This window comes from Chiloscyllium plagiosum, unplaced genomic scaffold (assembly GCF_037043375.1).
Source record: "Chiloscyllium plagiosum isolate Xiang-an unplaced genomic scaffold, Cpla_swu_hap1 HiC_scaffold_31, whole genome shotgun sequence".
Classification (NCBI taxonomy): Eukaryota; Metazoa; Chordata; class Chondrichthyes; order Orectolobiformes; family Hemiscylliidae; genus Chiloscyllium; species Chiloscyllium plagiosum.
The window spans coordinates 37,594,594-37,619,802 of record NW_028270169.1 but is presented as its reverse complement, the minus strand read 5'-3'; the positions used below and the strand labels follow the sequence as shown (position 1 = coordinate 37,619,802).

The following is a 25,209-nucleotide window of genomic DNA, read 5'->3' as shown; positions in this document are numbered from 1 at the left end:
AATTGGAGGTGTAGTGGACAGTGAAGAAGGTTACCTCAGACTACAACGGGATCTTGATCAGATGGGCCAATGGGCTGAGAAGTGGTAGATGGAGTTTAATTTAGATAAATGTGAGGTGCTGCATTTTGAGAAAGCAAATCACAGCAGAACTTATGCACTTAGTGGTAAGGTCCTAGGGAGTGTTGTGAACAAAGAGACCCTGGAGTGCAGGTTCATAGCTCCTTGAAAGTGGAGTCGCAGGTAGATAGGATAGTGAAGAAGGCGTTTGGTATGCTTTCCTTTATTGGTCAGAGAATTGAGTACAGGAGTTGGGAAGTCATGTTGCAGCTGTACAGAACATTGGTTAGGCCATTGTTGGAATATTGAGTGCAATTCTGGTCTCGTTTCTGTTGGAAAGATTCTATGAAACTTGAGAAATTTTCAGAAAAGATTTACAAGGATGTTGCCAGGGTTAGAGGATTTGAGCTATAGGGAGAGTTTGAATCGGCTGGGGCCATTTTCCCTGGAGCGAAGAAGCTGAGGGGTGACCTTATAGAGGTTTATAAAATCATGAGGGATATGGATAGGATTAATAGACAAAGCATTTTCCCTAGGGTGGGAAAGTCCAAAACTAGAGAGTATAGGTTTAGGGTGAGAGGGGAAAGATATAAAAGAGACCTAAGGGACAACTTTTTCACGCAGAGGGTGGTACATTATGGAATGAGCTGCCATGCGAGACTGATTAGCAAGGTTAGATCTCATGGAATACAGGGAGAACTAGCCATTTAGATACTGAACTGGCTCAAAGGTAAAAGACAGCGGGTGGTGGTGGCAGGTTGTTTTTCAGACTGAAGGCCTGTGACCAGTGATGTGCCACAAGGTTCAGTGTTGGGTCCATTGCTTTTTGTCATTTCTATAAATGATTTGGATGTGAGCATAAGAGGTAGAGTTCATCAGTTTGTAAATGGCATCAAAATTGGAGGTGTATCGGACAGCAAAGAAGGTTATCTCAGAGTACAATGAGATCTTGATCAGATGGGCCAATGGGCTGAGGAGTGACAAATGGAGCTTAATTTGGATAAATGCGAGGTGCTGCATTTTGGAAAAGCAAATCAGAGCAGAACTTATACACTTAATGGTAATGTCCCAGGGATTGTTGCTGAACAAAGAGACCTTGGAAAGCAGGTTCATAGCTCTTTGAAAGTAGAGTCATAGATAGATAGGATAGTGAAGAAGGCGTTTGATATGCTTTCTTTTCTTGGTCAGAGTATTGAGCACAGGAGTTGGGAGGTCATGTTGCAGCTGGACAGAACATTGGTTAGGCCACTGTTGGAATGTTGCATACAATTCTGATATCCTTCCTATCGGAAAGATGTTGTGAAATTTGAAAGGGTTCAGAAAAGATTTACAAGGATGTTGCTAGGGCTGGAGGATTTGAGCTATAGGGAGAGGCAGAAAAGGCTAGGGTTGTTCTCTCTCGAGTGCCGGAGGCTGAAGGGTGATTTTATAGAGATTTGTAAAATCATGAGGAGCATGGATAGGATAAATAGACAAAGTCTTTTCCCTGGGTTGGGGAATCCAGAACTAGAGGGCATAGGTTTAGGGTGAAAGGGGAAAGATATAAAAGAGACATAAGGGGCAACTTTTTCTCACAGAGGGTGGTACGTGTATGGAATGAGCAATCAGAGGAAGTGGTGGAGGCTGGTACAATTACGGCATTTAAAAAACATCTGGATGGGTATATGAATGGGAAGGTTTAGAGGGATATTGGCCAGGTGCTGGCAAATAGGACTAGATTAATTTAGGATATCTGGTCGGCTTGGATGAGTTGGACCGAAGGGTCTGTTTCCATGCTTCACTTCTCTATGACTCTATAACTGAGTGCATTGTTTCTAAGTTTGCAGACAACACAAAGATAGATGGCGGGTCAGGTATTATTGAGAAAGCAGGGAGGCTGCAGGAGGACTTGAGCATGATAGAAGTGTTGGCAAAAAGTGGCAGATGGAATACAATGTGGGAAAATGTGAATTTATGCACCTTGGCAGGAAGAATAGAGGTGGAGGCTACTTTCTTAATGGGAACAGAGTTTGGGAAAGAGACTTGGGAATCTGAGAACAGGATTCTCTTAAGGTTAACATGTAGGTTCAGTTAGAGTTAGGAAGGCAGAAGCAATGTTAGCATTTATTTCAAGAGAGGGTTAGAATATAAGAACATAGATGTACAGCTGAGGCTGTATAAGATTCTGGTCAGACTGCATTTGAAATATAATGAGCAGACTTGGACTCTGCATCTAAGGAAGGATGTACTGCCTTTGGAGGGCTTTCAGAGGAGGGTTAGAAGGATGATTCTGGGAATGAAAAGCTTGTCATATGAGGAGCGATTGAGAACTCTGGATCATACTTGATGGAGTTCAGAAAGATGAGGGGAATCTGATTGAAACTTTTAGAATACTAAGAGGCCTGGATAGAGTGGATGTGAAGATGTTTCCATCAATAGGAGAGACTACAATCCAACAGCATTGCCTCAGAATGAAGGGACGACCCTTTAGAATTGAGATGAGGAGGAATTTCTTCAGGCAAACGGTGGTGAATTTGTGGAACTCATTGGGGCCAAGTTATTGAGGGCATTTAAGGTAGAGATAGCTAGGTTCTTGATTAGTAAGGGGATCAAGGGTTGTGAGGAGAGGGCAGGAGAATGGGGTTGAGAAACATGTCAGCCATGATCAAATCGGCGGAGCAGACACAACAAGCTGAATGGACTAATTCTGCTCCTATTTCTAGGGCCTTATAATCTTATGGGCTCCCATTCACTTTATTTATGTGTTATTACATTTGTGAAGTTAATAACATTCCCAAACTAATTGTGAAAATGTTTGAATTTTTGTCTATTTGACCAAGGAAGTTGGTATATATGTATCTCCTTTCCACATCATGCCTGCTCCAGTTGACAAAGGGACACAGTCAGACAGTGGAAACGGTATAACCTGGCTCACTATTGATCCTATTGTCAGGCCAATGCATCCAAATGTTCCTAAAATTCAAAAGTAAACAGTGAGCAGAATTTCAACAATACAATCGCATTTTTTTCAATGAAGACTGCAAATAGATTCTGTAATTTGGGTGGGGTTCATAGCTCGCTCTCTGAAAACATTAAACAATTGGACAGATATTTGTAAATGGAGACTGGATCAGTTTAACACAAGATAGTGTGCAAAGCTGTTGTTAATCTTTCACCTTTACTTGATGACCTGTTAAGAATCAATAATAAAGTCAAAACTATAAATTATTATACTAGTCTTTGAGTTCATGTACACTTTATGTTGCTCTGGTTGGAGCTGGCGTTCATAAGAGATCTGTAAACAATGAATGAAAGTGACACTCCTTCAGTTACCTAGCCACAGGCTCTGTTCATGAAACAGTATGACTTTGCCAAACAGCAGTCAATCTAGTTCACTGTTAGATGACCCAGGTGCCTGAAGCTGCTAGTTACATTCAATTCAGCATTAGGAACTCGAGAGTCTGATGATACTTCATTTAAAGGTACATAATTAACTACACTGGGTGCAGTATCCTATTGATGCTACATCCTATAGCAAATGAGAGAATGGAAGTTCAAATCATATCTTGGTGTATTGTAAGGCAGATCTGAATAAGTTGAGTACTTAAGGGGTCATTGCTCAAATGAATATCAATCTTTATTTACTAATATAATGTATTACTTAGTGGCAATCTGCCAAGCAGAGAATTTGTTGCACAGCACTGCAATAATGGTATGTGCACTGTTTGGTTTGTGCTTCACAAGGTGGGGGCAAGAACATGCTTGGAGCAACGCTTTCAACTGACAAAATATCCCATGAAATTCAAAACAACAGTACCTTAGTGATGGGCATCTCCATCCAGTTGTGGTGGGTCACTCTGCTCTCACTGTGATCAGTAACTCCTTTGGAAACATCTGTCTCTTTGGTGACTATTTGGAAGTACAAGCTTTCGGAGCACTGCACCTTTGTCAGGTAGCTAGTGGAACAGGATCATAGAATTTATAGTAAAAGATCCAAGAATTTATAGTAAAAGATCAAATTGAACAAACCTAGATTGCTGTCATGTCTCAATCACTTAGAATGGGTTGCAGGTTTTGATTCATTAATGTGTAAATCCCAGAACTTTTTTCAATTCATATTCTCGAGATAACTTAAGGTCTTATAAAAAAAAGTGACAACTCAGCTCAGACAATGTATTAAAGGTGTGAGGTTAGAGTCTGTCTGTATTTCAACCTTGAGTCAGACCAATTCTATTTCTATAGTAAAAATCACACAACACCAGGTTATAATCCAACAGGTTTAATTGGAAGCACACTAGCTTTCGGAGCGTCGCTCCTTTATCAGGTGATTGTGACAATCACCTGATGAAGGAGCGTCGCTCCGAAAGCTAGTGTGCTTCCAATAAAACCTGTTGGACTATAACCTGGTGTTGTGTGATTTTAACTTTGTACACCCCAGTCCAACACCGGCATCTCCAAATCATATTTCTAAAGTAGGAATTTATAAAATGTTACATGGACTGACCACCTACAGATTGTGTGCTTTTGGAACTAAATAGAATGCATCTCGAAATATAAATCAGCAAATGCAAATGCACCCCATAGACTTATGTGCATGTGTCTGTCGGAGAGACAGAGAGAATGTCAGTGTGTGTGCGTATGTCAGAGAGGGAGGGAGAGAGGGTTTGTGCATATTCGTGTGTGTGAGAGAGAGAGTGGGAGAAAGAGAAAAAGAGAGAGAGAATGTGTGCGTGTGTGTGCGCGTGCATGTGTTCGTGTGTGCACAAGCATCTGTATGCATACGTCTGTATGCACGTGTGAGTGTGTGCGTGAGAGAGAGTGTGTGTGTGCACAAGTGCGTGTGTGGGTGAGAGAGTGCGTGTGTATGTGTGTGCTTAATAGATTGGGAGAGTGTATGCCTGCGAGAGGGTATGTATGTGAGTGTGTGAATGTGTAACAGTGTGTGTGTATGCGTGCGTACACTCTTACGTTCTTACACTCACACACTCATGCAGACCGTCTCTCGTACACATGCTCTCTCTCAGACACACACACACAAACTCACGTGCCCACCCTCTCACAAACATATGCTCCATCACAGTCACACACACACACACACACACACACACACACACACACACACACACACACACACACACACACACACACACACACACACACACACACACACACACACACACACACACACACACACACACACACACACACACACACACACACACACACACACACACCTATAGGGTGAATTTTCATTTGCAGGTTTGTATTTGTAGATACTTACTATTTTGTTCCAAAAGCACACAATCTGTAGGCGGTCAGTTCATGTAACATTTTATAAATTCCTACTTTAGAGATAGAACTGGTCTGACTCAAAGTTGGAATACAGATAGACTCTAACCTCACACCTTTAATACATTGTCTGAGCTGAGATGTCACCTTTTTTTAATAAAACCCTTAAGTTATCTTGAGAATGTGTTTTGAAAGAAGTTCTGGGATTTACACATTAATGAATCAAAACCTGCAACCCATTCTCAGTGATTAAAGACATAACAGGTTTGTCCAATACATTGCATCACTTGTATGACACTTTGATCTTTTACTATACATTGTGTATCCTATGATCCTTCCCACAAGCTACATGATGAAGGAACACTGCTCTGAAAACTTGTACTTCCAAATAAATCTGTTGGGTTATCACCTGTTGTGTGTGATTTTTAAACTTTGTCCATGCCAGTGCAACACTGACTTCTCCATATCATCAATATAAAGGAGGTGACACCTCCGGTCAGACAATGTATTTTAGATGTGAGGCCTTGTTTGGAGTCCATCTGTGTCTTAATCTGGAGTCAGACTGGTTTTATTTCCAAAGTAGGAGTTCATAAAATGCCACATCAACTGACTGTACATCTCTATGACTCTATGACTGCATGAGTACAGAGGAAATAGGGGAACAGAGCATGTTGTGAGCAAAGACTTGGTCAGCAGAGGTTTTGAAAATTTAAATCTCTCCAAAGTGAGAATGTGGTATCCAAGAGCATAGAATGACACAATAACCCCAACTCACAAACATGAAAGCAGCATCAAAATAATGCACTCAGTGCCCTTGATGCATTTATCTGGACGAACAACCTCCTTGTAAAATTATTGTTGTTCTACATGTAACTCTTAAGTAAGAGAATATATGACTATGAAATCACCTTTCGATGGAATTTTAAAATTGTGGTTATTTTTTGTTATTCTCTGAGTTAACTCATGTTTGACTTGTTTTCTCTATGCAGGTAGCTAATGTGCTTAGCCTGATTGGAAATTTCACTCAATTACATCCATGCTTTCATCAAATGAAGGTGAGGCCTCTGAAACTGTCATAGTTACAGAATGATAGTCACATCAAATTATGTGCTTTTTGAACAAAATAGAATTTATCTTCAAAAACAAACCTGCAAATCCAAATTCACACCACACGTTTATATACTGTGTGTGTGTGTGTGCGTGAGAGAGAGAGAGAGGAGGGGCAAGACTATCTGTGTGTGAGGGGGAGAGACAAAAAATGTGTGTGTATGAGGCGGAGAGAGACAGTGTGTGCGCAAGGGACAGAGAGAAAATGTGTGTGTGTTTCAGAGAATGTGAGGGAGTATATGCATCTGAGAGAATGTGTGTGTGTCTGTATGTGAGGGAGTATATGCATCTGAGAGATTATGTGTGTGTCTGTATGTCCATATGTATGAACGAATGTTTATGCGTGAGAGAGAGTGTGTGTATGAGAGAGGGTCTGTGTGAGTGTGTTTGTGTGAGTGAATGTGTGTGTGCAAGTGCATGTGTGTGTGAGAGTGTATAGTGGTGGTGGGTCACCTGTGGTGCGAAAGGAACCCAAACTGAGGCCTTCCTCAGTTTGACTCACTATAATATCAGTCAAGAAAGTGAAGGTTTATTCTTGATGTGACTATCATTCTGTAACTATGACAGTTTCAGAGGCCTCACCTTCATGTGATGAAAGCATGTACGTAATTGAGTGAAATTTACAGGCTAAGCACATTAGTTCCCTGCACAGAGAAAACAAATCAAACTTGAGTTAACTCAGAGAATAACAAAAAATGACCACAATTTTAAAATTCCATTGAAAGGTTATTCCACAATCACATGCTCTCTTACTTCAGAGTGACATGTCAAACAACAACAATTTTGCAAAGAGGTGGTTCATCCAGATAAATGCATCAAGGGCACTGAGCGCATCATTTTGATGTTGCTTTCATGTTTCTGAATTGGGGTTATTGTGTCATTCTACGCTCTTGCATACACATTCTCACTTTGGAGAGATTTAAATTTTTAAAACCTCTGTGGCCCATGTCTTTACTCACAACAAGTTCTGTTTCCCTATTTCCTCTGTACTTATAGAGTCATAGAGTCATAGAGATGTACAGCATGGAAACAAACTGTGCAGTCTAACTCATCCATGCTGACCAGATATCCTAAATTAATCTAGTCCCACTTGCCAGCACTTGGCCCATATCCCTCTAAACCCTTCCTATTCATACACCTATCCAAATGTTTTTAAATGTTGTAATTGTATCAGCCACCACCACTTCCTCGGGCAGCTCATTCCATGCATGCACCAACCTCTGCATGAAAAAGTTGACTGTTGGACCTCTTTTATATCTTTCCCCTCTCACCTTAAACCTATGCCCTCTAGCTCTGGACTCCCCCACCCTAGGGGAAAGATATAAAAGAGGTCCATTCACCATATCCATGCCCCTCATCATTTTATAAACCTCTATAAGATCACCCCGCAACCTCTGAAACTCCAGGGAAAGCCGTCACAGTCTATTCAGCCTTTCCCTATAGCTCAAACCCTCCAACTGTGGCAACATCCTTGTAAACCTGCTCTGAATCCTTTCAAGTTTGACAATATCCTTCTTAAAGCAGCAAGACCAAAATTGAACACAGTATTCCAAAAGTGACTTAACTAATGCACTGTACAGCCAAATATGACCTCCCCACTCCTATACTCAATACACTGACCAATAAAGGCAAGTATATCAAGCACCTTCTTCAGTATCCCGTCTCCCTGCAACTCCACTTTCAAGGATCTATGAACCTACACTGCGTTCAGCAACACTCCTCAGGATCTTACCATTAAGTGTATAAATCCTGCCCTGATTTGTCTACCCAAAATGCAGTACCTCACATTTATCTAAATTAAGCTCCATCTGCCACTCCGCAGCCCATTAGCCCATTTGGTCAAGGTCCTATTGTACTCTGAGGTGACCTTATTCACTGTCCACTACACCTCATCTACAAATTTACTAACCATATCTCCTACGTCCGCATCCAAATCATTTATATAAATGATGAAAAGTAATGGGCCCTTGTGGCATATCACTGGTCACAAGCCTTCAGTCTGAAAAACAACATGCCACCACCACCCTCTATCTTCTACCTTCAAGCCAGTTCTGTGTCCAAATGACTAGTTCTCCCTGTATTCCATGTGATCTAACCTTACTAACCAGACCGCCATGAGAAACCTTGCCAAATGCATTACTGAAATCTATATAAGTCACATCACATCCACTGTTCTACCTTCATCAATCCTCTTCATTACTTCTTCACCAACATATATGAGCTCCAGGCCAACAAATGTCTTGGTTTTAAAATTCACATCCTTGGCTGGGATTTTGTCAACAGTGTATTATTCCCAATGTCATAACCAAACTGTGCCTGTTACACTTTCGCTTCTTCCCATTTCCCACACAAGTGCAATGAACATGGTAGGTGCCAGCAGTGTGCATGCAAAGCAAATCATGTCTAATTCAATGGCAGAGAAAGCATTTCATCAGTCAAATTTGCCATCAGCTAATAAATGCAGTAGGTGCAGAGGTGCGATAGGAAGTCTCTTAATTGAAGAGGAAACCTCTGCATTGTGCCAAAGACATTACTGCCACACTTCCTTACCCATCAAAATCAGATTTGAGAACATAGGGGTGGCATGGCTGGTCCACAAAATCTGACAGAACATCTAAATATTTCATGCAACATTGATTTCACTTTGCTCATCTCTGCATCATTGTTACTTGTTGAGACTAGCTAAGTCAGAGAGTGAAATTTGCTGACATGCCCTCACGTTTGCATGCTCTAGTGCTTAGTTCAAGGAATTTCCTTTATTATGGTTTTTGTTTATTCTTTAGAAAATCTTCAGGTTAGTGTCCAGTTTATACCCATCACTTTTTTGGGCATGGCTGAAATAGCAGACTGAGCTGCCCTTCTTTCCATGTGGTGCAAGGTGCATTGTCTGAGAGCAATCGTGGCAGGATAGCCAAAAAGATATAAATGCAATCAAAGTCCTGTAAGGACCCTAATGAGCCAATGCACATTTCCATAATACTGACACCATCCTTTAAACATCTTATTTTCTTACCTTGATTGATTGTTCCTGCCAATCACCAACCCCTCTCCTTCCCCAGCATGCTTAGACTACCAGAACCTTCTCACATCACTCCTCTGTGCCCCGAACTCTGTCTCCTGCATCTTTCTTCAACTCCAAGTTGGAACCTACCTCACGCAAGAAGCATGCAGCTAACTTTACTCCAATACACTGTCATGAACTCAAAAATATGCACTTCAACTAGTGTGTCACCCGACATAGCACATTTATTGTTCTTCGGGGCTCTATATAATTCCATTTCACCTTTGCTAACTCTTCTGCTCAAACCCTTACAGATATATGTTCTCACCTAATCCTGACCTCTTGACCATCCCTGATTTTAATATGTCCACCACTAGCGTCTGTTCCTTCAGTTGCCCAGGTCCCAAGTTCTGGAATTGTGCAGCATCTCTACATCTCCAATTACCTAACTTTTGTCCTTCAACAGTTGAATAAGGAGAATATTGGGATGCTGAAGTATAACTTGATACTTCACCAACAGGGAGAACTAATCTTGGCAGTCTTAGACAAAACATAAAAAGCCTTTAATGTTCACTCTTTATATATACCAGCAGTCACTTGCATGTAAGATGATTCAACTCCACAGTCTACAATCTTATGCTAAACAAACGTCCCTGACTTCAGTTCCTTGTACCTGTGTGTAGATCCATTGTTCTCACCCATGCAAAGTTTCCTACATCTCACTGTTTGTGCAGTCTAGGCTGCCTCCTCATTTTTATCATTCATTCCCTGCCCTAGTCTCAATATTTATTCTGTCCAGAGTACATATTTTAATTGTTTCTTGAAAAATAAAGAAGCTGAACATTACTTAAATGGAGTAAGACAGCAGAGCACTGTAGAACAAAATCCTCCTGAATGTTTTTTTTTAATCTGTTTACTGAATGGTTATGTTCCTCCTATGCGTACAGATTCCAAGAAACTCCTGGGAAGTCAGTTCCAGCAAAATGCTTTGCAGGAAGCTATCAATATGATCAGCAAGTTTTATAAAGAGTTCAGTGATGGGTGAGTATTAACCTCAATGACTACTGTTGAACTGGATTCTCTCACAATTTATACAATTAGAATAACTTGTTTTCGTTGATCTATACCCTTCCATGATTCCAGCTCAGAATTAGTTTTGCTGCTTTTAGTTTTACATTGCATGCATAGCCAATTAACAATCAATAAACATTATCAAATTATTACCTTGTTAATCAAAATTCATTATTGTTTAGATATCATATTCTAACTGACATTTCTAGGAGGGTCTTGTGGTGCTTTTTGGTGTCCCTATCTCTGTATTATAATATTTCTGTGTCAGAACACGCCTAAAGAGGTTTCTTTGAAATTATCATTGCAAGTGACCTACATTACCTTAATGTCATATGCATTACAAAACGTTGTGCCATTTCATGGTTTAACTGCACTCAATCTTTTTTATGTTATGTCCAATGTAGCTTGATATCATCTGCATTACTGTAGCATCATATACAACTTCAGGATGATGCTGTCAACAATAAAAGTAGTGCAACTATAAGGAGCAAGACGAGTTTCAGTATCTTAGCCAATATGATGCGCAACCTCTCAGGACAGATTTGTGCTCCTATTGTATTTCATATTCTGTCAATGACTAAAATCATTGAAGTTGCAGCTTAGACACATATCATTTGGTGTCTCATACCTGCCACATCACAGCTTAGTCCCATTCCACACTTCTCCTTACTTCCATTAATGTTCCCTTTTCTAATTAGAGATATGAAATCTTTCAACAGTTGCTTACACTATCCATACAAAACACTACTTTTTTCTAATCTCCATGCATTTATTTTTGGGATTATTTCATACTTGTGCCTTCTCCAATATTTGGAAAGATCTATCCCTGTTTAATTCATTAATGCTAACGTTAAGGGCCTCTATCAAGTTACCCTTAACATTCTTGGGTCTCAAACAAATATGTCCTAGCTTCTCAAAATGGTTTGTAACAGATTTCTTTCTAGATTCTAGTCAAGTGCTACGAATTTATCTATTTTGTCAATGCACAGAAGAGGCCAAGATTCCTGTGTAATGCTGTCTAAACCAAGTTACCTCAAGGTTCACTGTACAAATTTCCTTTAATTGAGACACTGAATCCACACAACTAAGCTTACAATGGCTAAAACTCCAAGCTTGATTTGAAAAGCCCTGACTTGGAGTCAGACCCTGAGGCTAGAAATTTCAAACTGCTAATGTTAAAGTGTTAAGTTTTCTTATGTGAAAGATCCAATCTCTCAGATAAAATCTGTATCCTTACAGTAAAATCAAAGTCAACCCATGGCAAAAGTGAGGACTGCAGATGCTGGAAACCAGAGTTTAGATCAGAGTGGTGCTGGAAAAGCACAGCAGGTCAGGCAGCATCCGAGGAGCAGGAAAATCGACGTTTCGGGCAAAAGCCCTTCATCAGGAAGTCTGCCCATGTCAGGAATCTATCTTATAATTTATAAAATAATTGAAATTCTGTAAAAATCTAAACTACTTCTGTAAAAACCCAACCTTTTATCTTTATTTTTGCTTCACCTTCGGTTTACTCATTTACTTTTTGATCTGGAATGTGGTCACTTTGTTTCTGCCATAATCTTGATTGTATTTTGTGCTGCTGTTTATTCTATTGTCACACAATTCATTTCAGTAGAAGCTATTGAATCTTTTTTTAAAACACCTCACACCTGAAAGACATTTCCTTAAGATATAAAAGGGTTTCCGGTGGCACAATGATAGTGTCCCCTCTTCTCAGCCAGGACTCCAGGTTTCTACTCCAGCCATGAGTAGGTAACGTAACATCCCTGAGCAGATTGGGTAGGATATAAATGGAAGTTTTCCCTGTCATTGGTCTAAATGCATCATCAAGGAATCTTATCTATTGGCAAAGAATCAGAGAATGTGACCCATTCAGCAGACAAATAGCAGGGACAGAAGCTTCCCAGGCCCTAAATAACATGGGTTATGCCAAAAACACTTAGGAGACTGAAGTGAAACCTTTCTCCACACTGGGAGCAATGTGTCCCATTTTCCAACTAATTCCAGATGTTGAGACAGGATTTCAAATAGTGAGTACTGAAAGCCCTATTAACAAGATTATCACCCTCATCATTATGGGGGCAGCACGGTGGCACAGTAGTTAGCACTGCAGCCTCACAGCGCCAGAGACCTGGGTTCAATTCCTGCCTCAGGCGACTCTCTGTGTGGAGTTTGCACATTCTCCCCGTGTCTGCGTGGGTTTCCTCCGGGTGCTCCGGTTTCCTCCCACAATCCAAAAATGTGCAGGTTAGGTGAATTGACCATGCTAAATTGTCCGTAGTGTTAGGTGAAGGGGTAAATGTAGGAGTATGGGTCTGGGTGGTATACGCTTCGGTGGGTCAGTGTGGACTTGTTTCGCCGAAGGGCCTGTTTCCACACTGTAAGTAATCTAATCTAATTATCCAATCTCACCTCATTAATATGTAGGTTCCTATTGTACCACTCAGTAGACATGAAGAATTTCTGTCATGGAAGTCAATGTGGGTACCTGACAGCTCATGTTTTTACTTGCTTCTCCGGACCACCAGCTTGGACACACAATGTCTCAAAGGACGCTCCAATGTAATGTTGCATGTACCACACATCCACAAATGTCGATATCTAACATATGCCACCCTCTGCACATCATCAAGGTGTATCTCATATCCATCTCAATGCAACACTGGAATGCTGCTGCAAGGGCATATTCCCTACAAGGACACAAACCCAGCTCATTGACCAGACCAGGCTGCATCTCAAAGGTGCCCTCTTTCTCTCTTAATGCATCCTCACACAATGCCTACCTGGATGCTCACAGCACGCCTGCCTTGCCTTTTTTTTTGCATTGTGCTGCCTCAGCCAGAACGTAGAGGGTCACAGTTCTGCTGCTTGACTTTGCAGTTTAGCAGAGACACAAAGCCAAGCAGCTTGTCACGCTGCTCAGCAGCCATCAGTCAAGGGATGGAAATCTTGCATCCATAGCAAACCCACTGCTGCAAACCAACAGAATTGTCTCCCTGTCGACAGAGAATAGTCTGCAGTCAGGTCCAGGGAGACACCCTTCAGTCAGGTATCCCAGCACAATCAGTACAGGGCAGTCTGAAATCAGTCCAGGAACATAGGCACATTTAGGCATCTGGTCAAAGCAGTGCCAGTCAGGTATTTTGTACCTCTACAGTGTAGGAGTGGGCCACATCCAGTGGTAGATGTGGGTCTAATATAGCCAGTCAGGGAAGTCGCAAGAAAACAGTTGGGGAGCTATCAGGGGTCTGGTCACTCATTTCTCAGGGCTGTCAGGCTAATTCCCTCGAGGACAGAAATGTCAATTACTAGGGGACATAGCTTTAAGGTAAAATGGGGTAAGTTTAAAGGAGATATGGAAGACAATATTTTACATAGAGGGTGGTCAATGCCTGGAATGTGCTGCCACAGGAGGTGATAGAAGCAGATACAATAAAAGCTTTTAAGAGGCATCTGGACAGATACTTGAGAAGGCAGGGAATAGATGGATATCGACCACTCAGAGGCAAAATGTTTTTAGTTTAGTAAAACAAAATGTGTTGGTGCAGGCTCTGTGGGCTGAAGGGCCTGTTTCTGTGCTGTATTGTTCTTTGCTCTTTGTGCCGTGAGTAAGAGGATCAGGCTAGCACTGGATGCAAAGGTTTATGGGGGTGTGGTAGGTAGTTAATGTGAAGAAGTGGGACAACCATGTGAAAAACATGCTCGGTGTTGGGGAGAGAAGTCCAACACCAAGTTCAGTGAAGCTGATACTTGGCCAAACCGTGATCAGATTCAGCGTTAGGGTGAACAGGCTGTGTGCTGGGCTCTGTGGGAACCAATATCTACAACTTCGCTGGACATTTTTATGGATCTTCCACTGCATACAGGTGAACATTTCTTATTTATGACAATACTACATCAATTTTGCAACAGTATCTTGTTTGACAGTGGGGATGGAGAATAAAAGTGGAAGCGAATAGCTATTTGGTAGATACTCAATCAGGTGCTATAAAAGAAAGGACTTTGGAAACTTGCAAATATTCCCAAGCTTCGAGATAGTCCAATTGACTTATGGCCTTCATGAAACACATCACATTATTTTCTCTTCTCTGTTCGCAGTGAAGGAAATATTAATAAAGCAACACCAGTGCCTTTAGAACTCCAAAACTTCTTCAAGCAGTTAGCAAACGAGAAACAGCATGCTTCTGATTCAGTGGAGACTGCCTTAAGAATCATCCAACAACATGTGCTCTTACACCACCCCCAGTGGTCATTCAATATATCAGGTCAGTTCAGAAGTGACTCAAACTCAAGAATGTAGGTTATTGATAGTGGGTGTCTAGAAGGTTTGTTCATGTCAGCTAATGAAATGTTGACAGAATTTAATGGTCAAAGTATTTTTCAAACATGGTTTAACCTGTTGGCACACATGGAAAACCCAGATTTCTCCATCCCACTATCTGCTAACATTTTTATTATGCCAAAAGTGAAAACATAAAACATGAGAAATAGGAGCAGGAAAGACCCTCTTAAGCCTTCTGCATTGTTCATTAAGATCAAAGTTAATCTGAATGTGAATTAGAGTGGTGCTGGAAAAGTACAGCAGTTCAGGCAGCATCCAAGGAGCAGGAAAATCGACGTTTCGGGCAAAAGCCCTTCTTTTACCTTTAATCTGAATGTGGCCTCGTCTCCATTTTCATACCTGCCTCCCTTGATTCTCTTATTGATCACTTACCCATCTAACTCAGCCTTGAAAATATTCAGTGACCCAGCTTACTTCACAGGGTGGAGAGTTCCAAAAATTAACCTCCTTCTGAGAGAAGGAATTCCTTCTCACCTTTACCTCAAATTATCTTTATTTTGAGCTATGTTCTCAATTTAAGATTCTCCCATTCAGGGAAATATTTGCTCACCATCAACCCTGTTAATTCCCCTCAGAATCTTATACGTTTCAGTAAGATCACAAATCATGTGAATGTGAATAGGTCCAACTTGCATAAAGTTTCATCATAAGGTAAAACTATCATTCCAAGAACTAGCCTATCAAACCTTCTCTGAACTGCTTCCAATGCATGTGTATGCATGTATGTCCTCTTCTTTAGTAAGGTGACCAAAATTATACACAATATTGCCGATGATGGAAAGGATAGAACCAGAGTCAGTTCAAGAATAGGAGGTGGGTGATGTAAGGTTTTTACAGTTTATATTTTACAGGTTAGACAACAAATTTCAAAGTGAGTTCTGGGAAAGGATGAATTTCAGTATAAAGGAAAATTGATCATTGAAATACAGAAATAACACATAGAAATTCACCAAAGCTCCTTAGACAACACCTTTCAAACTCACAACATCTTCAATTTAGATGGGCAAGGGCTGCAGATGCATAAGAACTGCACCATCCAAAAATACCCTCCGAAACACTCACCATCTTGACTTGGAAATGTATTACCATTTCTTCAGTGTTGCTGGGACAATATCCTGGAATTCCCTCCCAATACAGCATTATGGATCTAACTACATAAAATGTACTACTTTGTTTCAAGAAGTCAGCTCCCCACCAGTTTCTCAAGGTCAACTGGGAATAGGCAATAAATGCTGGCCCAGCCAGGGATGCCTTCATCCCATGAGTGTTGCAGCCAATATCATTGCATCCAGTTGCCACGATGACCAATAAACCATAAAACCTTGGACCAACTTACAACCTCCTTTACAGGAAAACTTATCTGCGGTTAGCTCATTGATAGTTTACTTGATTATCAGCATTAAAACTTACGTTAAATATAAAATTCATTATTTGTCTCATTTTCAATTTCTGAATGTAATGCATATAAAATTTCAATTTACCTTCCATTATCATCAGTTCATGATTCTTTTTCTGTAGACCCTTTAACTTTGCCTGACCTTGATGATCTGATGCATACTGTAGAGCATTCAGCAGTTGTTCAAACCTCTGTCTGCAAAAAAGACTGCTGGTCCAACCGTTATAGATCCATCAATTCCAAGTGCAACAACAGGTACCTTCAGTGAAGTATTACTCACTTATGGTTCACAATAGGAGAAAGTGAGGACTGCAGATGCTGGAGATCAGAGCTGAAAATGTGTTGCTGGAAAAGTACAGAAGGTCAGGCAGCATCCAAGGAGCAGGAGAATCGACGTTTTGGGCATGAGCCCTTCTTCAGGTTCCTGCGCTTTTCCAGCAACATATTTTCAGCTATGGTTCACAATAGCTTATATTAAGAAAATGAAACGAGAAAGGGTGACTTATTGTTAATTACTGGGCTGCATAAATAAACTGAGCCAAATGTAATAATTCCTAAAAATACCATGAATAGATCTATGGATATACAACACAATCTTTCAGCACCGTATCTATTGGTAACAGCAACAGTAAAACTGCACTAAACAACAACTTAAACGTACATAGCTCCTTCAATGGAATAAGATGTTCCAATGTTCTTCACAATCATGTTATCAAAAGAAGTACATGCGCTGATGTAGAAAAAGTGACCAACAGCTTGGCCAAAGAAAATCATATCAAGGAGCATCCTAGAGGAGAAGATAAAGTTAGAGAGGCAAAAAGAGGACATTTTATTCACTTGAAACAATTACACATGTATCAGTTGAAGGAATCTGCAATAATAGAAAAATGGAAGCCATTGTTTGCTCATGGAGGTAAAAATTCTAGATGTCTCTGGTTGTTTCTGTCCTGAGAAGTTCACAATACTTTTTTCCTGCTCTTTCCAGGAGGGCTCCTCACCTGGGGGCAACTAATACCCCTTATGCCCGTTGGCTTCCAGCTCAATATGAGGATGGATTTGCACTTCCAAAAGGCTGGATTGAAGGGAAACTGTATTCAGGATTTCCTCTGCCACTGGTAATTATCATTGTTTCTTCCAAATCAGAGGGAGTTCAATGTCAACATTAATATGGCTAATTACTGTTAATAAGTGTGGTTCTGATTGCCGAACTGTGAATTTGTGTTGCAGACGTTTCGTCCCCTGTCTAGATGACATCGTCAGTGCTTGGGAGCCTCCTGTGAAGCGCTTCTGTGATGTTTTCTCCGGCATTTAAATGCCAGAGGAAAGATCACAGAAGCGCTTCACAGGAGGCTCCCAAGCACTGAGGATGTCACCTAGACAGGGGACAAAACGTCTGCAACACAAATTCCCAGCTCGGCGAACAGAACCACAACAACGAGCACCCGAGCTACAAATCTTCTCCCAAACCTTGAACTGTTAATAAGGATTATTACTTAGGTGTGATAACATTTTCATTCAGAAATTTTCTAAAGGCTCATTGTGCTGTCTACCAGGAAGGATAGAAATCAGAGAAGGTGATGGGATCAATCCAGGGGGAGACAGCAGCATAGTAGTAATGTTATTGGATTAGTAATCCAGCAGCCCTAACTCAGTGGGCATGGATTCGTGATAATTGGTGGACCTAAACTTCAGTTCATTAATGTGGAATATAAAGCTCATCTCAGTAAAGCTGACCATGATAACTATCACTGATCATTGCACAAATCTATCTGATTCATTAACTTCCTTGAGGAATGAAAATCTGCTGTGCGTGCTTGGTTTGACCAATGTGGGACTCTAGAAACACACAATATGGCTGACTCTTAAGTGGTCTGTGAAATAGCTAAGCCACTCAGTTCAAGAGCAATTAAGGACTGGCAACAAACACTGGACGTTCAGTGCATTGTTTCTCTCATGTTTTAGTTTTGTTTCTGTTACCACCTGCCGTTTAGACCCAGTGTAATTTGTCATGGTCTCAATTGGCAAAGATGGTTCACTTAAGAGCATCAGCTTGTTATCACTGGCACTCAACCAGCAGCACATGGAGTACTCACCAGGTGGGAGCTTTTGTGAATACCCAGGCTATGACCCTTGTGAAAGGGTACTCAGTATCTGATTGAGAAGGGGATGAAGTATTCCCTGAAAGCCTTTTTGCCTTTGATCTGCCTTCCATGACCCATCCTTTTCTTTACCCCTGGATCTCCATTCTGAGGATCCCCCTCCCCATTCCACAATGCTCAGCCTTCACTCCCCAGTGAACAGGTGTTTCTCAGGCCTCTACTGGATAGGAGACACTGTTCCTACTGATCCTGCAACCGCTGGCCTCTGATTAGTTATCCGTACTTAGAGGAGAGGGGTAACGTAATTTTCCCCTGGATTCTTGATCGCATCTCTGTCCACTTAAAAGGCTGATTGTTTCATAAAGAGAAACAAAGCTCGGTGGTCAGCAGATGGGATCGCCATTGCTTGTATTGATTACCACCGTGAGTGTGGCTGAGGTGGATTCTGTCAATCCCTCCCCTTTCATCCCTATTCACCAAGGAGATAAGATAATTCAACTTTAAAGCATGTGTTTTTGCCAATATATGGTGATTGTTCATTGAGTTGTAGAATAATGAGACATCAGCAGAATGTACAATGATTGTGATCTCTAATGTAATACTAAGATGCTATCAATCTCACATGATTATATAGGGTGATCCAGCAGGACGCAGAAGCCCCTCCAGGGTGGAAGAGATTGTGTGCATCCACTGTGTTGCAAAAATATCTATGGAGTGGAGAAGTAGTAATTGAGAGATGTGAGCTAGGTCGATACCATATACATTATTATACACCTTCAAGGTGCTGTCTTATAACATTGCTTTAAAAAGAATTTAAAATGTTGGGCTTTGAAGAAGTTTGTCCACAATTACAATAGGGAAATGTTATTTCTTCAGTTCAGGAATACACAATGAGATATGTCAAATTAAGGTCAGTAAGAGTAAAGGGAGCAGATAATAAATCTTTACATAAAAGGACAATGATTGAAGCTGAGGCCATTATGTATTTAAGAAACCAGAATAAATATATTTTTTAAAGATTGGGGAGAAGCCAGGTTGCATTGAGAGTATCATACAATGGTAGTTACTTTTGGAATGATCTAACATCCCAAGGGACTAAATAACTTTATTTGGTGGTCGCTAACTAGATGGCTGTATCCATAAGCTGTACACCAATCCTAAAATCAACAAATGGATTTGCATCTCTTTTATATGAGTTGCTTTAGAATGATTTATAATGGAAAAGCCTTGGAAGGTATGAGTGGTTTCAATTGTGCGTATCATCTCAGAGGTGTTTGACTGAGGAATGGGGAAATGTTGCGTGTGAAGAAACATCTATAAGGCTGTGTGAGGGCTTGGCCAAGGTGTAGGTGTTGAACAAGCTGACAAGTTGCAGTTTGTTACATTCAAATCTGGACCATTCACCATACAACATGATGCATGGTGTACAATTCTTCTTCTCCAGAGTGGGTCTGTAATGCGCACAGTATGGAGATACATTATCATCCATTGTCAGTTTTAGATCAGAAAGCTAATTACTGCAGATGCTAGAACCTGTACTGAAAACAGAAGAATACTGGAAATCACAGTGGGTCAGGCAGCATCCGTGGTGACAGAGAAAGCTAACATTTCGGGTCTAGGAGGCAGAGGAGGAGGTGGAGCTAATCTGCTTTCTGGAACTAATGCATTGCGTTGAACCATTGTGTTACTGGTGCTCCAGAACAATGCTGGGTAAGCATTTTTAGGGGACAACAAGCTGCTTTTGTCTTCTTGATTGAGGTTATGCAGGGTAAGCTTGGTGAGATTTCTGTAGCTCTATAAACTTCACATACTATAGCTATTGATAAAGTGCCCAGTAATGGAAGGGTTGGATATCTGGACTTATGTTTTACCTGTCAGTTGAATGTTTTGTCCTGAATTGTATTAGCTTTTTGAGCAATGCTCTGTTGTACCCATCCTAGCTCTTGTGATAGTGTTGATATAGAGTCATAGAGTCATAGAGATGTGCAGTATCCAACCCATCCATGCCGACCAGATATCCCAACCCAATCTAGTCCCACCTGCCAGCACCCGGCCCATATCCCTCCAAACCCTTCCTATTCATATACCCATCCAAATGCCTCTTAAATGTTGCAATTGTACCAGCCTCCACCACTTTCTCTGGCAGCTCATTCCATACACGTACCATCCTCTGCATGAAAAAGTTGCCCCTTAGGTCCCTTTTACATCTTTCCCCTCTCACCCTAAACCTATGCCCTCTAGTTCTTACCACCCTTCTTAAACAGTGGCACCACGTTAGCCAACCTCCAGTCTTCTGGCACCTCACCTGTGACTATCGATGATACAAATATCTCAGTAAGAGGCCCAGCAATCACTTCCCTAGCTTCCCACAGAGTTCTCGGGTATACCTCATCGGGTCCTGGGGATTTATCCACTTTTACGCATTTCAAGACATCCATCACTTCCTCTTCTGTAATATGGACATTTTTCAAGATGTCACCATCTATTTCCCTACATTCTATATCTTCCATGTCCTTTTCCACAGTAAGCACTGATGCAAAATACTCATTTCGTATCTCCTCCATTTCCTGTGGCTCCATATAAAGGCTGCCTTGCTGATCTTTGAAGGGCTCTATTCTCTCCCTAGTTATCCTTTTGTCCTGAATGTATTTGGAAAAACCCTTTGGATTCTCCTTAACTCTATTTGCCAAAGCTATCTCATGTCCCCTTTCTGCCCTCCTGATTTCCCTCTTAAGTATGCTCCTACTGCGTTTATACTCTTCTAAGGATTCACTTGATCTATCCTGTCTATGCCAGACATATGCTTCCTTCTTTTTCTTAACCAAACCCTCAATTTCTTTGGTCATCCAGCATTCCCTAGATTTAGAACTTCAACTTTTAGATCTGGTCTATTCTTTTCCATCACTATTTAAAATCTAATAGAATTATGGTCGCTGGCCCCAAAGTGCTCCCCCACTGACACCTCAGTCACCTGCCCCGCTTTATTTGCCAAGAGTAGGTCAAAGTTTGCACCTTCTCCAGTAGGTACATTCACATACTGAATCAGTAAATGTTCTTGTACACACTTAACAAATTCCTCTCCATCTAAAACCTTAATACTATGGCAGTCTCAATCTATGTTTGGAAAGTTAAATTCCCCTACCATGACCACCCTATTATTCTTCTAGAAAAGCAACCAATGAGTCCACATCCATGCCTGTGAAACAACTTAGCATGAAAAACACTTAAATAATCTGGCCAATTTCATCATTTTCTCTGATTCACCCCTTAACTGTGTTTGTTTGTCTATCTATTTTTGTGTGACTATGGGCTGAAAGCAAATATTTTGGGTTTAAAACATAGATATTGATCAGTTTATATTATTGTTTTTTTGTCTACTGGTAAGTTATTTTGTATTTAATAAATACTTAAGTCTCTTGTTTAAGATACAAAATTGGTTCCCGGAAATTAATTATTTGTTCTGGATTAATCTGGTTAGGCACCATTGGAGTGATCAGTTGGGGTTTTCGAGAGTTTAATCTCACTGCAAATAAAGAAGTCGAAAGGCTGATTTGATTTGGCTCCTGTTTGATCCTATGCTCACATTTTACCCAAGAAACATTATTAATTGAGTAATTTATTTTCTAGTGAACCACATTTCAACCGAAGCATGACAGCTGTAGTCTTAAAAAGAAATGAAGTACATTTTGAAATACATACCCTTCTGAAGAAGGGCTATTGGATGCGAAACATTAACTCTGATTTCTCTCCACAGATGCTGCCAGACCTGCTGAGTTTTTCCAGCAATTTCTGTCTCTGCTTCTGATTTCCAGCAGCCACAGTTCTTTCAGTTTGTTGAAATACATTTGTTGTGATCAACTGAGATAGGAGCTGATTCTTCCTCCTCACCTATTCACAACAACATTAGAATTGGGTAATAAGCAACTGCAGGCAACATAGCAAAACAGTGGCTACTATTTGGAATTTTAAAATATTAAAATATCTGGGACAGTTCTAACTTTAAGTATTGTGCTGCAGGGATAGGGGACATGTGAAGGGGGATATAAGGGAGTTACATTTTAAGACTAACCCCTAAAGCATCTGAATGCTAAACAAATTGGGACAAAGTCAGTGAATGGAAAGAAAGACACAATATAAACCTGAAAAACAATAAAAAGACATTTTTTACCATCTGTCGCTAATAATTTTCTTTTTTGTTTGTAATAATCTGCGATGTGTTGCTGGAAATAGCCAAGGACGAATGTGGTTTATAAGGTTCTGCTCAAGTCCTGTGACTCACAAAACGAACATATTGAAAATATGTAAGATGTACCAGGACCTGAATACTTAAAGTTAGTTATTATTTTTTCTTTTGTTTTGCAGGCCCGAGGGGTTTCCAATAAAATTCTGAAAACAAGTATTAAAGACATAATTGAAGATCCCGAATGGACTCAGCTTTTTATGGAGTGGGGGCAGTGGATGACTCATGATATGAGTTTAATCCGCCCATCTCAGGATCTTGAAGTGTCCAGTATTGGCATCCACTGTGCAAGATCTTGTATGCAAAGAAATCCTTGTTTCCCCATCAAGGTGAGGCATTGTTTGTCTGTTTCGAGTCAACGGAGGATTCTGTTGGAACTAGATGGTCACCAATGTTGGCACAATGAAATGTACTAGGAGATAGTGAGGACTGCAGATGCTGGAGATCAGAGCTTAAAAATGTGTTGCTGGAAAAGCGCAGCAGGTCAGGCAGCATCCAAGGAGAAGGAGAATCAACGTTTCGGGCATAAGCCCTTCTTCAGGAATGAGGAGGGTGTGCCAAGCAGGAGGAGGCCTGCTTGGCACACCCTCCTCATTCCTGAAGAAGGGCTTATGCCCGAAACGTCGATTCTCCTTCTCCTTGGATGCTGCCTGACCTGATGCGCTTTTCCAGCAACACATTTTTAAACAGTGAAATGTACGTCCATCTGGTCTATCCAAAATAAAAGGTTGTTGACAGAGTGGCTTAACTCTTGTTCGAACTAATTGCTTGTACTCCATAAAACACTAACAGCAAGCAAAAGGCAGGGTGATGTGAAATAAAAGTTTATAATACAGCAAGTCATTAGGGTTTTGAATGGAGATGGAGGCAGATTCAGCTGTGGCATTCAAGAGAACTGTGGATGGTTATTTGGATAGAAACAATGTGTAAGAATATGGGGGAAGGCAGGAGATTAGATTACATTACAGTGTGGAAACAGGCCCTTCAGCCCAACAAGTCCACACCGACCCGCCGAAGCGCAACCCACTCATACCCCTACATTTACCCCTTACCTAACACTACAGGCAATTTAGCATGGCCAATTCACCTGACCTGCACATCTTTGGACTGTGGGAGGAAACCAGAGCACCCAGAGGAAACCCACGCAGACACGGGGAGAATGTGCAAACTCCACACAGTCAGTCGCCTGAGGCAGGAATTGAACCCGGGTCTCCGGCGCTGTGAGGCAGCAGTGCTAACCACTGTGCCACAGTGCCACCCACTAAGTGCTGCTCAATGATGCTGTCTTGAAGAGCCTGTACAGTCATGATAGGCTGAATGGCCTTTGTTTTATGCTGTATTCATTCTGTGGAAAGGTCCTAAATGTCCTGATAATTTCTTACATTGTGATCATCCTAAGTTTCCATGCTGGCCTCTTCTTTCTATTTTTCCCTCTTTCTTCATAAGATGATCTCTGTGTTGTGGAAATGAAACTGCTACTGTTGCTAATGACCATTGTATGAGGTAAAGGTTCTAAACAGTCAATGTTTAAGTAGGAGAAAGTGAGGACTGCAGATGCTGGAGATCAGAGCTGAAAAATGTGTTGCTGGAAAAGCGCAGCAGGTCAGGCAGCATCAAAGGAACAGGAGAATCGACGTTTCGGGCATAAGCCCTTCTTCAGGAATGAGGAAGGTGTGCCAAGCAGGCTAAGATAAAAGATAGGGAGGAGGGACTTGGGGGAGGGGCATTAGAAATGCGATAGGTGGAAGGAGGTTAAGGTGAGGGTGATAGGCTGGAGAGGGAGTGGGGGCGGAGAGATCGGGAAGAAGATTGCAGGTCAAGAAGGCGGTGCTGAGTCTGAGGGTTAGGACTGAGATAAGGTGGGGGGAGGGGAAATGAGGAAGACATGGCATAAAACCCCACCACCAGGGATATATTTCCCTCCCCACCCCTATCAACGTTCCGGAAAGACCACTCCCTCCACGACTCCCTCGTCAGGTCCACACCCCCCACCAACCCAACCTCCACTCCCGGCACCTTCCCCTGCAACCGCAAGAAATGCAAACTTTGCGCCCACACCTCCCCCCTCACTTCCCTCCAAGGCCCCAAGGGATCCTTCTACATCCGTCACAAATTCACCTGCACCTCCACACACATCATTTACTGCATCTGCTGCACCCGATGTGCCCTCCTCTACATTGGGGAGACAGGCCGCCTACTTGCGGAACGTTTCGGAGAACACCTCTGGGACACCCGCACCAACCAACCCAACCGTCCCGTGGCTGAACACTTTAACTCCCCCTCCCACTAAGCCAAGGACATGCAGGTCCTTGGCCTCCTCCATCACCAGACCATGGCAACACGACGCCTGGAGGAAGACCGCCTCACCTTCCCCTTAGGAACCCTCCAACCACAAGGGATGGCTGCAGATTTCTCCAGCTTTCTCATTTCCCCTCCCCCCACCTTATCTCAGTCCCAACCCTCAGACTCAGCACCGCTTTCTTGACCTGCAATCTTCTTCCCGACCTCTCCGCCCCCACCCCCTCTCCGGCCTATCACCCTCACCTTAACCTCCTTCCACCTATCGCATTCCCAATGCCCCTCCCCCAAGTCCCTCCTCTCTACTTTTTATCTTAGCCTGCTTGGCAC

General features: G+C 41.6%; 1 protein-coding gene across 1 annotated transcript in view; it reads left to right on the top strand.

The window, feature by feature from the left end:
- Positions 1-25,209, top strand: part of LOC122564094 (eosinophil peroxidase-like) — a 99,262-nt gene that overhangs the window by 18,423 nt on the left and 55,630 nt on the right. The window contains exons 3-7 of the mRNA XM_043718655.2: positions 10,381-10,474; positions 14,603-14,769; positions 16,365-16,497; positions 17,228-17,357; positions 22,704-22,910. Coding sequence (XP_043574590.1) covers positions 10,381-10,474; positions 14,603-14,769; positions 16,365-16,497; positions 17,228-17,357; positions 22,704-22,910 — 731 coding nt within the window. The remainder of the gene's footprint in view (positions 1-10,380; positions 10,475-14,602; positions 14,770-16,364; positions 16,498-17,227; positions 17,358-22,703; positions 22,911-25,209) is intronic.